Source organism: Nomascus leucogenys, chromosome 17, assembly GCF_006542625.1.
Source record: "Nomascus leucogenys isolate Asia chromosome 17, Asia_NLE_v1, whole genome shotgun sequence".
Lineage (NCBI taxonomy): Eukaryota > Metazoa > Chordata > Mammalia > Primates > Hylobatidae > Nomascus > Nomascus leucogenys.
In genome coordinates this window covers 32,439,099-32,453,576 of record NC_044397.1, presented here as the reverse complement: position 1 = coordinate 32,453,576, position 14,478 = coordinate 32,439,099, and the positions used below count along the sequence as shown (strand labels likewise).

The window sequence follows — 14,478 nt, the reverse complement described above, 5'->3', positions numbered from 1 at the left end:
CTCCCGAGTAGCTGGGATTACAGGCGCCCGACACCACACCTAGCTAATTTTTGTACTTTCAGTAGGGATGGGGTTTCACCATGTTGGTCAGGCTGGTCTCAAATTCCTGACCTCAGGTGATCAACCCACCTCCGCCTTCCAAAGTGCTGGGATTACAGGTGTGAGCCACCGCACCCAGCCCATATTAGCTCTTGGTCCAAGAAACACTGTGGCTAGAAGTCAGACTCTGGGCCCTCTTCTAATTAAACTCTGCCTTTGAGTCATTTCATCTAATCTCATGGCTGTAAATTACACCTGAAGCTCGCACAGCAGGCTCCATCCCACCCATTCCCCACGTGGCCCCCAGCTGCTGCTCTCCCCAGCTGCCACAGTCATGGCACCCCTTCCAGTCTGTTCTCTCTCCAGCAGCTGCAATCATGGGACTCCTTCCGGTCTGTTCTCTTCAGTGGCTCAAGCCACACACAGCACAGATCCCCAGGGTCTAGGCATGACCGGCAACACTCTAGGTGGCTGTCCTCTGGACACCGCTCTGCTCACTCCCTTCCCCTCTCCAGGGACACAATCAGCCTCTGGCTTCAGTCTTGCTACTTCCTCCACTTGGAAAGTTCTTACCCAAGAGGGCTCCAGCCTACCTTTTTTTTTTTTTTTTTTTTTTGAGACAAGGTCTTACTCTGTCACCCAGGCTGGAGTGCAGTTGCATGATCTTGGCTCATTGCAAACTCGACCTCCCCAGCTCACGTGATCCTCCCACCTCAGCCTCCTGAGTAGCTGTGACTACAGGCACATGCCACCACACCTGGCTAATCTTTTAATTTTTTGTAGACATGGTGTCTGCCTGTGTTGCCCAGGCTGGTCTCTTAACTCCTGGCCTCAAACAATCCTCCCAGCTTGGCCTCCCAAAATGCTGGGATTATAGGCGTGAGCCACCAGGCCAAACTTCCATCCCACCTTTTAGGTGGCAGCTGAGATGCCACCTGCCCAGATGCCGTTCCCTGACCACCATCTCACCTGGTCACCATGTTTTTCTGTAGTCATTTCCTGTCCTAAAACTCTGCTTTAGCCAGGCACGGTGGCTCACACCTGTAATCCCAGCACTTTGGGAGGCCAAGGCAGGTGGATCACGAGGTCAGGAGATTGACACCAGCCTGACCAACATGGTGAAACCCCGTCTCTACTAAAAATATAAAAAGTAGCCAGGTGTGGTGGCACGTGCCTGTAGTTCCAGCTACTTGGGAGGCTGAGGCAGGAGAATCGGTTGAACCCAGGAGGCGGAGGTTGCAGTGAGCTGAGATCACGCCACCGCACTCCAGCCTGGTAACAGAGCGAGACTCTGCCTCAAAAAAAAAATTCTCCTGACTGTGCTTACTGGCATCTAATGGGCATTGTTTATTTGTGGTGATGCCTATTTCTCCCCACTGTCCGCTCCACAGGGGCAGGGGCTGCAGCCGCCTTGTTACCTCTGTGTCCCCAGCACCTGGAGCAGGGCAGGCCCCACAGCAAGGGCTCAAGGCGCATCTGCTGAATAAATAAAGGAATGGCATCCTGGCCTTTCCCAATGGCCAGCTGATACAGAGTCACTTTTCTTGGACATCAGGCTAATCCCCACTGCAGGCGTAACCACTGCTACCACCTTCCCACACCAACCGCAGCAGCGGCAGTGACGCCACGTGCAACGACAGCCACGGCACCCCATGAAGCACCTGCTGCCTCGATGACTCTGAGAATCTTGTCTAATGTCACCGAGTCCTGGCAGCAGCAAATCTTTATCTACCAATGTTGTTATGACCCATAAGGTCCATAGACGAACAAGGTGCCTCAAACGCTAACTGCGTTGGAGTGAACGAAAGCTCTGAGATAGAATACTGGCCAGGCACGGTGGCTCATGCCTGTAATTCCAGCACTTTGGGAGGCTGAGGCAAGGGGCAAATGGAGACCATGTTTCTACAAAAAATGTAAAAATTAGCTGGACATGGTGGTGCATGCCTGTAGTCACAACTACTTGGGAGACAGAGGCAGGAGGATCGCTTCAGCCTGGGAGGTCAAGGCTGCAGTGAGCTGTGATTGTGCCACTACACTCCAGCCTGGGCGACGGAGGGAGATCCCGTCTTAAAAAATAAATAAATACATAGTGTTTGGTTTTTTTTTGAGACAGAGTCTCGCTCCGTCGCCCAGGCTGAAGTGCAGTGGTGTGAACTTGGCTCACTGCAAGCTCCGCCTTCCAGATTCACACCATTCTCCTGCCTCAGCCTCCCGAGTAGCTGGGACTACAGGCGCCCACCATCACGCCCAGCTAACTTTTTTGTATTTTTTAGTAGAGACGGGGTTTCATCGTGTTAGCCAGGATGGTCTCGATCTCCTGAACTTGTGATCCGCCTGCCTTGGCCTCCCAAAGTGCTGGGATTAGAGGCTTGAGCCACCGTGCCCGGCCAAGAATACTGTTTAACAGAGGTAACAAAAGAGCAATAATTATGAGTTCAAGGTCACAGAGAATACAGACGACATAGATGCTCAGCTATGATGTTCCACATAGCTCTCTGTGTAAAATGACCCCTGGCAATCATAAAGGCATTTAACAATCTTGACCAAACCAGGAGCTGGGCTGAGACCTTCCTCGACTGCAAGCTTGAGCAGCTGAGCTGACAGCCGGGCTTTCTTTACTTACCGACTTCCGACAGGCTCTGGAGGCAAACATCTGCTTGACTCGGGAAGGCCGGCACATGACCCCAGGGCTGTCGCTCAGCATAAAGATCAGTTCATCGATGTCCTGGGGTCCAAAGGTCCAGTTTTTACTAGTTGGCAAGGAAATCAGTTTAGCCCTTTCAGTGACTGGAGCTAAAAGAATACAATTTTGAGAAAAATCCATGACTTGACAAACACGTCTCACTTGAAAGCTACTTAGGATGAACATCTGAGGCCGGGCATGGTGGCTCATGCCTGTAATCCCAGCACTTTGGGAGGCCGAGGCGGGCGGATCACAAGGTCAGGAGATAGAGACCATCCTGGCTAACATGGTGAAACCCCGTCTCTACTACAAAATAGAAAAAATTAGCTGGGCGTGGTGGCGGGCGCCTGTAGTCCCAGCTACTCGGGAGGCTGAGGCAGGAGAATGGCATGAACCCGGGAGGTGGAACTTGCAGTGAGCCGAGATCGGCGCCACTGCACTTTAGCCTGGGCAACAGAGCGAGACTCCGTCTCAGAAAGAAAAAAAAAAAAAGGAATGAACATTTGAAAGAAAGGACAGTCACAAAATGCCTTTTGGGGGAACCTTTTTCATCTTTTATAAAATAAAAAAACTGGTCTATATGACCTGAAAGATTATTCCCAGCTCTAAAAACACAAGAATCTATAGTTCTAATTTTTTTTTTTTTTTTTTTGAGACAGAGTTTCACTCTTGTTGCCCAGGCTGGAGTGCAGTGACATGATCTCGGCTCACTGCAACCTCTGCCGCCCGGGTTCAAGCGATTCTTCCACCTCAGCCTCCCCAGTAGCTGGGATTACAGGTGCCCACCATCACGCCCAGCTAATTTTTGTATTTTCAGTAGAGATGGGGGTTTTACCATGTTGACCAGGCTGGTCTCGAACTCCTGACCTCAGGCGATCTGTCTGCCTTGGCCTCCCAGAGTGCTGGGATTACAGGCATGAGCCACCACTCCCAGCCACTATAGTTCTAATTAATAACTTACCATTTTCATCAATAACAAAATCAAAGCCATTCTTTCTAAATATTTCCAGATTTTCTATCAGAATAGCTTCATTAACAGCAGTTAAGTTGAGAGTCTGAGGTCTGAAAAACACAAAAATGATTCAAACCATATCCTGAAGTCAAACATTTAGCTTTACAGCAGAAACGAAATTAAAACAACAATACTGTATTTTGAATTCATGTCAAAATAACAACATGAACAACAACACTATTCAGCTAAGTATCACGAAACTTCCTGAGAAGTTCCTTTTTTCTCTTTCTTTCTCGCCAGCTTAATAAAGTGACCAATTTTCTCTTTCTTAAAGTTATTTTTAGAAGTTAAAGTAGCTACAGGCCAGATGCGGTGACTCACGCCCATAATCTCAGCACTTTAGAAGGCCGAGGCAGGCAGCTTTCTTGAGGCCAGGAGTTTGAGACCAGCCTGGTCAACATGGTGAAACCCTCTCTCTACTAAAAATATAAAAATTAGGCCAGGCATGGTGGTGCACGCCTGTAGTCCCAGCTACTTGGGAGGCTTAGGCAGGAGATTCGTTTGAACCCAGGAGGCAGAGGTTGCTGTGAGCCAAGATCATGCCACTATACTCCAGCCTGGGCAACACAACAAGACTCTGTCTCAAAAAAAAAAAAAAAAAAAGAAAAACCACAAAAACAAAAATTAGCTGGAAGTGGTGGCTCACGCCTGTAATCCCAGCTACTCGGGAGGCTGAGGCACTAGAATTGCTTGAATCCAGGAGGCAGAGGTTGCAGTGAGCTGAGATCACACCACTGCACTCCAGCCTGGGGAACAGGGCAAGACTCTGTTCCCAAAAAAACAAAAAAAGTTAAAGTAGCTACAAAAGTAGTTTGCTTTTTCCTCAGCCTGCCACCCCAACGACTCCCACTTTTTCTGAATCCTTTCCTTAAGGATAACAGTATCACAAAAATGCTGTTTTTCTTCCTTCTAATAGAGAATTTGAAACACTGGATTAGGTCATTGCCAGCATTTATAAACAGAATGAACAGACAGCATTTATTTTTTTAATCAATGTTGACTAGGTTGGCCTTGAACGTGTAGCCTCGCCTCCCCGAGTGCCAGGGCAACCGGCCTGAGCCACAGCGGCTCCCACAAACAGCATTTATTTTGCTATCCTGTTCCTTCCTCTGCCTGTATTATATCTCCATCCTTCTCTCCTCCTGGATTTACTGAGTGCTTTTTTTTTTTTTAACTTTTTGTTATTTTTTCAAAGATAGACACAGGGTCTCACTATGTTGCCCAGGCTGGTCTCAAACTCCTGGGCTCAAGTGATCCTCCCACCTCGGCCTCCCAAAATGCTGGGATTACAAGTGTGAGCCACTGCATCCAGTCCTGAGTGCTGGATAAGACACACACTGCTGAAGGCAGGAGACAGCCAGTGAGCAAACACAGGCTTGGTCCTGGAGCCAACAGATTACCGGGGAAGAAAGATGTTGAGCAAATACTCAGGCAAGTCAATTATGATGACAAACGACAGGAAGGTCAGGAAGGAAAAGCACCCAGTGTCATAAGAGAGACTTCACCCTGGGGTCAGGAAGTGACCTTTGAGCTGAGTCTAGGGATAAGAGAGAGTTAATCAGGTAATGGGGGAGAAGTGGGTGCAGGGTGCAGGACAAGTATTCTAGACAGACAGCAACCTGTGCCAAGCACCAGAACGGACCGCTGATGTTTGCAGAGCCACACATAAAGATATCCTTCATTCTGCTTTGTGGCCACACAGGGATTCATCAGGCCTGCCAAGGGCAAAAGAAAGACAGCCAGAGAGGCTTGAGTACAGGGAACAAGAGGAATGGGAAAAGCTACAGAGGTCAACAGGGCCACCCGACACAGGGGCTGGCAGGACAGGGTGAAACTGGGTCTTTATCCTTTAATCTTGAAGTGTGGCCCATCTGGGACCCTAAGTGATCTGTGATTACCTGGCCAACTTGAAATGTCACAGACGAGAGGTTATCTTTGCCAAATGGCTAACAAATACAAGACCTCAGCCGGGCATGGTGGCTCACGCCTGTAATCCCAGCACTTTGGGAGGCTGAGGCGGGTGGATCACCTGAGGTCAGTATTTCGAGACCAGCCTGACAAACATGGCAAAACTCCCTCTCTATTAAAAATACAAAAATTAGCCAGGTGTGGTGGCGGGTGTCTGTAATCCCAGCTACTCGGGAGGCTGAGGCAGGAGAATCACTTGAACCCGAGAGGCAGAGGTTGCAGTGAGCCGAGATCATGCCACTGCACTCCAGCCTGGGCAAAAGAGTGAAACTCTAGTCTCAAAAACACAAAAACAAAAAACCTCTATTAAGAGGAACAGGGAAGGGATATAAAGTAGCTTACTAAATGTCTATTATTACCATTGCCTCCTACTGAGAATAAAAACAATTCATGCATTCCACAGGAGAGTACTCAGCAAACTACACAGGGGAGTACTCAGCAAACTACACAGGAGAGTACTTAGCAAACTACACAGGAGAGTACTCAGCAAACTACACAGGAGAGTACTCAGCAAACTACACAGGAGAGTACTCAGCAAACTACACAGGAGAGTACTCAGCAAACTACACAGGAGAGTACTCAGCAAACTACATAGGTTCAGTGGTACATTTCTCCATGTGGGATCTATTTGTTGGGATCTGAGTTTACTTCGCTATGTGGTTTAATTTCCCACGTGAAAATCCATGACCTCTTCTTACAAGTTTGCTGAAGACAAGGCTTTGGTTTTACATGATACTATCACACCTGAACTTTGTGAAGTAGTCAGGGTAAAACATTCCAGTTTGGCCGAGGAGAGAGAAATACCAAATTCTGCAGTGACTATCTTAAAATAATTTTTATATTTCATTTTATTATTTGTGAGACAGAGTCTCACTGTCTCACTCTGTCACCCAGGCTGGAGTGCTGTGCAGTGGCACAATCATGGCAGCCTCAATCTCCTGGGCTCAAACGATCCTCCCACCTCAGCCTCCCGAATAGCTGGGACCACAGGTATACATCATCAAGTCTGGCTAATTTTTTATATTTGTTGTAGAGACAAGGTTTCACCATGATGCCCAGGCTGCTCTCAAATGCCTAAGCTCAAGGGATCTGCCTGCCTCAGCCTCCCAAAGCTCTGGGATTACAGGCGTGTGCCCCGGCATCCAACCTGCAGTGACTATCTGACTTCTGATTACTCTGCTGTCAAACAACACTGGCACACAGGCTGTCTGTCTTTCTGAATGCACACATTCCATACGCTATCCATACTAATACTCGGTACTATCAATTGCCCTCATCAGAAGGATCTTCTGGCTAACCAGTGATCAACATTTTTAATAGCTAAAAAGGTCTGATACTTAGAGAACATGTTAACTGTGTGAACTTGGGCAGGTTACTTAGCCTCTCTGTGTGCCTCAGTTTTATCACCTGTGGAATGGTGATGGTAACAGTAACAACCTCACAGGTTTTTGCGAATTAAATGAACTAATACACATACATTATTTCAACAGTGCCTGGTAGATTCTAGGCATTCAATAAATGGTAACTATCACTATTATTATGTAAAAAGTATAAAAATCTGCAATATGAATACTTACGGAAAAATACATATATATATATAGACACACATATAAACTATTAGATCTCTTTTTTTTTTTTGAGATAGAATCTTGCTCTGTCGTGCAGGGTGGAGCGTGGTGGTGCGATCTCGGCTCACTGCAACCTCTGTCTCCCAGGTTCAAGCAATTCTCCTACCTCAGTCTCCTGAGTAGCTGGAATTATAGGCATGCACTGCCATGCCCGGCTAATTTTTTGTGTTTTTATTTTTTATCATTATTATTATTTTTTGAGATGGAGTTTCGCTCTTGTTGCCCAGGCTGGAGTGCAATGGCAAAATCTTGGCTCACCGCAACCTCCACCTCCTGGGTTCAAGCGATTCTCCTGCCTCAGCCTCCCAAGTAGCTGGGATTACAGTCGCCCGCCACCACGCGATTTTGTAAAAATACAAAATTTTGTATTTTTAGTAGAGACAAGTCTCACCATGTTGGTCAGGCTGGTCTCGAACTCCCGACCTGAAGTGATCCACCCACTTCGGCCTCCCAAAGTACTGGGATTACAGGCGTGGGCCACCATGCCTGGCCTTTTTGTATTTTTAGTAGAGACGGGGTTTCACCATGTTGGCCAGGCTGGTCTCGAACTCCTGACCTCAGGTGATCCACCTGCCTCGGCCTCCCAAAGTGCTGGGATTACAGGTGTGAGGCACCGCACCCAGACAATTAGATCTTTTTTATTTTTTACACCCCTCCTTCCTAGATATCTTCTTTTTTTAAGTAGATACGAGGTCTTGCTGTGTTGCCCAGGCTGGTCTCAAACTCCTGGCCTCTTGCAATCCTCCTGCCTCGGCCTCTATTAGATCTTCACTTTGAGGGGGAATCTGGGAATCAACACTAAACACACTCACGCTATGAGCCTCTGCCCCTGGAGCACGGTGTGCTGCTGCAGCATCTCGAAGTTATACTTCTCATCCGTGGCATGCTGGTCCACTATGAAGATATCCTCATTCAGTTTGGTTATTATAAATCCCAGGTTAAACTGACCAATGATTTCCATTTCTGCAAACATCGTTTTACTGCAGGTAGAAAATGTTAATTATGAGACATTTTACAAGATTATTTTTTGATTATATTATAGAACACTGTAATAAAAAAAAGTCAAACAATACAAAAACATAAAATAAAGTCCCTAGCCATCCCGCTTTCTTTTTTTTTGTTTTTTTTTGTTTTTTTTGAGACAGAGTCTCGTTCTGTCACCCAGGCTAGAGTGCAATGGCACAATCTTGGCTCACTGCAACCTCCACCTCCGGGTTCAAGTGATTCTTCTGCCTCAGCCTCCCAAGTAGCTGGGATTACAGGCACATGCCACCATGCCCAGCTAATTTTTGTATTTTTAGTAGAGACAGTTTCACCATGTTGGTCAGGCTGATCTCGAACTTCTGACCTCATGATCTGCCCACCTTGGCCTCCCAAAGGGCTGGGATTACAGGTGTGAGCCACTGCGCTCAGCTTAACCATCCCACTTTCTAAAGATAACATTAATTAGGCCGGGCGCGGTGGCTCACGCTTGGAATCCCAGCACTTTGGGAGGCTGAGGCGGGCGGATCACGAGGTCAGGAGATCGAGACCACGTTGAAACCCCGTCTCTACTAAAAATACAAAAAAATTAGCCGGGTGTGGTGGCGGGCGCCTGTAGTCCCAGCTACTCGGAGAGGCTGAGGCAGGAGAATGGCATGAACCTGGGAGGTGGAGCTTGCAGTGAGCCGAGATCGCGCCACTGCACTCCAGCCTGGGCGACAGAGCGAGACTCCATCTCAAAAAAAAAATAAAAATAAAAAAATAAAGATAACGTTAATTATTCATTCATCCAACTTCCGGAGAAGACATCAGTTGCTATTATTAATGATTTAAATGAAATATATCCTTCTAGACCCTTGTCTCACTATACAAATTTTTTTAATTTTAAAAAACAAAAATGGAATCTTAATTCTCCATTCTACTGTCATCACTTAATGCATCTGAAAGATGTTTTCAGATCTGTACACATAGATCTTCATTATTTTTTCTTTTTTTCTTTTTAAGATGGAGTCTCATTTTGTTGCCCAGGCTGGACTGCAGTGGTGTGACCTTGGCTCACTGCAACCTGTGCCTCCCGGGTTCGAGCGATTCTCGTGCCTTGGCCTCCCAAGTAGCTGGGACTACAGGCACGTGCCACCACACCCAGCCAATTTTTTTATTTTTAGTAGAGACGAGGTTTCACCATGTTGGCCAGGCCGGTCTCGAACTCCTGACCTCAAGTGATCCACCCGCCTTGGCCTCCCAAAGTGCTGGGATTACAGGTGTGAGCCACCGCGCCTGGCCTACTTCATTCTTTTTATTGGCCACATAGGAAGTCATTGCATGGATGTACCATAATTTGTCTGACAAATCCCCTACTAAAGGACATTTCAGTTGTTTTCAATTTTAATAGTACACTCAAAGCTGCAACAAATACTTCTGTGCGTAAACCTACTCATCTGTGGGTGCATTTCTGTGAGACAGACACTAGCGGTAGAATTACATATGTACTTTTTGATGGGAAATCTGTGAAAATTCACACTCTCACCAATGGTGTCTAAGAGCACCTTTTTGCCAGTGCTGGATATCAATCCTAATCTTTGCCAGGCCCACCACTGGGTCCTTTGCTGGGTGGCTTCAACATCTAATGTCATTAAATACTATCTTAGTCAATCTGGACAAAAGACAGACACCACCGCTAACCTTCGCACGAGAAACTGACACTCATTCTCAGTCCCACACAATTAAACCCAGTGAAAACGGATTTTCCACAGTATTAGCTCTGTGACTACAAGAAATGACTCTGTTAAAGCAGCCATGGACGTTTTCTGGTTCTCACCTGGTGGCCTGAGCTGAGGATGAAAGGAGCTGTAGTGTAATCCCAGCACTTTGGGAGGATAAGGTGGGCAGATCATTTGAGGTTGGGAGTTCAAGACCAGCCTGGCCAACATGGTGAAACCCCATCTCTACTAAAAATAAAAAAAATTAGCCAGGCGTGGTGGTGGGCACCTATACTTCCAGCTACTTGGGAAACTAAGGCAGAAGAATCGCTTGAACCCAGGAGGCAGAGGTTGCAGTGAGTTGAGACCATGCCAGTGAACTCCAGCCTGGGTGAAAGAGTGAAACTCTGTCTCAAAAAAAAAAAAAAAAAAGGAGCTATTGTTGTTTCTTAAGGAGCTATTGTTCCTTTTCTTCAAAAGGAGCTACTTTTTTTATTTTTAGTAGAGACGAGGTTTCTCCATGTTGGTCAGGCTGGTCTCAAACTGCTGACTTCAGGTGATCCACCTGCCTCGGCCTCCCAAAGTGCCGGGATTACAGGCGTGAGCCACCATGCCTGGCAGAAAAGGAACTCTTGTAAGAGGCTCTTACCCACTCAGGCTGAGTTTCAGACCTCCTTGGAGCAGGAGTGGCTGCAGCCTGCTGGATGGAGAGAAGCTGCCAGAGTGAGTGATGATGCAGGAAGTCCTGCACCGCAGGAGGGAAGGAAAAAGACATCCCAGAAGCATCCCAGACACCAGCACAAACACCACCTCCCCTGGCGCCGATCCCAGGCTCTCCCGGCAATTGTCTGAATATGCCTTGGTTCCCAATACATAGATAATCTGCTCAAAAGCTGGTGCTGGCCTAAAAGACCCAAGTTTTCCATGTGTTTGGAGTCTACGTCCTGCCACAGAGAACAGTATCTGGCCAGGCGCAGATGCTGGAATTACAACTGCACACTACTGTGCCCGGCCAATTTTATTGTAGAGACGAGGTCTCCCTATGTTGTCCAGGCTGGTCTTGAACTCCTGGGCTCAAGTGATCCTCCCTCCTCGGTTTGGCCTCCCAAAGTGCTGGGATTACAGGCGTGAACCACCACACCCAGCCTCAAAATACTCTTAAGAAAAAACTTTACCTGACCGGGTGCGGTGGCTCACACCTGTAATCCCAGCACTTTGGGAGGCCAAGGTGAGTGGATCACCTGAAGTCAGGAGTTCGAAACCAGCCTGGCCAACATGGTGAAACCCTGTTTCCACCAAAAATACAAAAATTAGCCAGGCATGGTGGCGTGCACCTGTAATCCCAGCTACTCAGGAGGCTGAGGCAGGAGAATCGCTTGAACCTGGAGGTGGAGGCTGCAGTGAGCCAAGATCGTGCCACTGCACTCCAGCCTACGCAACAGAGGAAGACTGTCTCAAAAAAATAAAAAATAAAAATAAAAATTTAAAATAAAAAGTAAAAAATTAAAACTTTACCTTATCTCTTTTCTTAATTCATCTTCAGCTGCTTGATTTTCTCCAGGGCAAATCTTTGCCCTAAACTTCCTATAATTCTGTTCACCTTCACTTTGCTGTGCTTCATGATGTAACTGCTTTATTCGTTTAGCTAAGGAACTCATAGAAAAGTCCAGGGGCACAACTTTCTTATTAATTTTAACAGCTACATCAACCTGAGAGGCTGACACGTTCTGAGTATTTACTAACTTTTGACGAATGTCAGAACTGGAAAGAATTTCTTCTTTTTTAAAACGCTTTGTGTTTGGGGATGCGAGATTAGTTGGCTGAGGCAAAACTCGAAATTTACATCCGGTATCTTCCTGGTTTGAATGGCAGTCCACATCTGAAAAAGAGTCGTCAGTTTCAGGCGCTTTCTCCTGAGAGTCCCCATGTTCCTGCGAGCCCCTGTCCTCTGGGGAGCTGGCCGCACACTCGCTGCTGCAGTGACTGCCCGTGTCTGGGATGCTGAACCCCTCAGAATCCACAGAAGTGCTGCCGTGCCCCGAGTCCTTCTCCACCTCTGCTCTGTCCGTAGGGTCACTGGGTCCCTGACTGGAACTCGCTGCCTCTTTCTGAGGTCTCAGGACGCCTCTGTCAGAGATGGCATCTGAAGTGCTAGAAGATGGCATAGCCCTTTTCTGTCCTAGAGGGCTCCTTCTTGGTTCTGGAGTCTTTGGGCTGTTAGGCTTGTTCTCTGTTGTGTGACGAAGAGAAAAGGCCTCTCGCAGTCTGGAAATAGACACGTCCCTTTTTTCTTCTCGAGTCCTTAATGAAGGGGAATGATCCTGCTTTTCTACCAGGGGCTTTTCCAAATCCACTGCATGCATTTTTATTAAGTTACCTGAGCAAACGTGGACGGAGAAGAGTGTAGGGAAAAGAAAGAGAGATCAGACTGTTACTATGTCTATGTAGAAAAGGAAAGACATAAGAGACTCCATTTTGAAAAAGACCTGTACTTTAAACAATTGCTTTGCTGAGATGTTGTTAATTTGTAGCTTTGCCCGAGCCACTTTGCCCCAGCCACTTGACCCAACCTGGAGCTCACAAAAACATGTATTGTATGAAATCAAGGTTTAAGGGATCTAGGGCTGTGCAGGACGTGCCTTGTTAACAAAATGTTTACAAGCAGTATACTTGGTAAAAGTCATCGCCATTCTCTAGTCTCAATAAACCAGGGGCACGATGCACTGTGGAAAGCCGCAGGGCCTCTGCCCTTGAAAGTGGGGTATTGTCCAAGGTTTCTCCCCATGTGATAGTCTGAAATATGGCCTCGTGGGATGAGAAAGACCTGACCATCCCCCAGCCCGACACCCATAAAGGGTCTGTGCTGAGGTGGATTAGTAAAAGAGGAAAGCCTCTTGCAGCTGAGATAGAGGAAGGCCACTGGGAACTGCATGTCACAGTATAAAACCCGATTGTATATTTGTTCAATTCTGAGATAGGAGAAAAACCACCCTATGGTGGGAGGTGAGACATGTTTGCAGCAGTGCTGTCTTGTTATTCTTGTTATTCTTTACTCCACTGAGATGTTTGGGTGGAGAGAAACATAAATCTGGCTTATGTGCACATCCAGGCATAGTACCTTCCCTTGAACTTAATAATGACATAGATTCTTTTGTTCACATATTTTTTGCTGACCTTCTCCTTATAATCACCCTGCTCTCCTACTACATTCCTTTTTGCTGAAATAACGAAAATAATAATCAATAAAAACTGAGGGAACTCAGAGACCGGTGCTGGTGCAGGTCCTTGGTGTGGTGAGTGCCGGTCTCCTGGGCCCACTGTTGTTTCTCTGTACTTTGTGTCTTATTTCTTTTCGCAGTCTCTCGTCCCACCCGACTAGAAATACCCACAGGTGTGGAGGGGCAGGCCACCCCTTCAGAAGAGGGTCAGAGACTATCCTGAAATGGTGAGAGGACATGCTTATGTGGACAGATACTTCGCAAAAGAGGAGATCCACATGCTAATTATACAGATGAACATGGTTCAGTGTTCAAAATAAAACTATAATATGGGCCAGGTGTGGTGGCTCATGCCTGTTATCCCAGCACTTTGGGAGGCAAAGGCAGGTGGATCACATGAGGCTAGGGGTTCGAGACCAGTCTGGACAACATGGCAAAACCCCATTTCTACTAAAAATACAAAAATTAGCTGGGTGTGTGGCCGGGCGTGGTGGCTCACGCTTGTAATCCCAGCACTTTGGGAGGCCGAGGCGGGCGGATCACGAGGTCAGGAGATCGAGACCACGGTGAAACCCCGTCTCTACTAAAACTACAAAAAAATTAGCCGGGCGTGTTGGCGGGCGCCTGTAGTCCCAGCTACTCGGAGAGGCTGAGGCAGGAGAATGGCGGGAACCCGGGAGGCAGAGCTTGCAGTGAGCCGAGGTTGCGCCACTGCACTCCAGCCTGGGCGACAGCGAGACTCCGTCTCAAAAAAAAAGAAAAAAGAAAAAAAAAAAAAAATTAGCTGGGTGTGGTGGGGCACATCTGTAATCCCAGCTACTTGGGAAGCTGAGGCACGAGAATCCCTTTAGCCCGGGAGGCAGAGGTTGCAGTGAGCCAAGATGCCACCACTGCTCTCCAGCCTGGGTGACAGAATGAGACTCTGTCTCAAAAAAAAAAACCAACACAATGTGATATGGCCATATACTCACCAGAATGGGCAAAATTAAAAAAACAACAAATGCTCACAAAGATCAGGATCAAGTGGGATGCTTGAATACCTCTGGTAGGAATGAACCTGGTACAGCTGCTTTGAAAAGTTCTCTGGGAATACCTCCTAAATCTGAATGTATGCACACCTGTAACCCAGCATAGCTACTCCTATCAGAAGTGCCTATCGGCCGGGCACAGTGGCTCACACCTGTAATCCTAGCCCTTTGAGGTCAGGAGTTCAAGACCAGCCTGACCAACATGGTGAAACCTCATCTCT

At 47.2% G+C, this 14,478-nt stretch overlaps 1 protein-coding gene across 9 annotated transcripts in view; it reads right to left on the bottom strand.

The window, feature by feature from the left end:
• LOC100604767 (mismatch repair endonuclease PMS2) overlaps nucleotides 1–14,478 on the bottom strand; it is a 35,499-nt gene that overhangs the window by 1,689 nt on the left and 19,332 nt on the right. For 8 of the 9 annotated variants that reach the window (XM_030796443.1, XM_030796439.1, XM_030796440.1 and 5 more), the window contains 4 exons: nucleotides 11,527–12,388; nucleotides 8,143–8,310; nucleotides 3,684–3,784; nucleotides 2,663–2,832 (listed from right to left, as the gene is read on the bottom strand). In XM_030796443.1, coding sequence (XP_030652303.1) covers nucleotides 2,663–2,832; nucleotides 3,684–3,784; nucleotides 8,143–8,310; nucleotides 11,527–12,388 — 1,301 coding nt within the window. The remainder of the gene's footprint in view (nucleotides 1–2,662; nucleotides 2,833–3,683; nucleotides 3,785–8,142; nucleotides 8,311–11,526; nucleotides 12,389–14,478) is intronic. The other variant, XR_004026444.1, reaches the window with a different exon arrangement.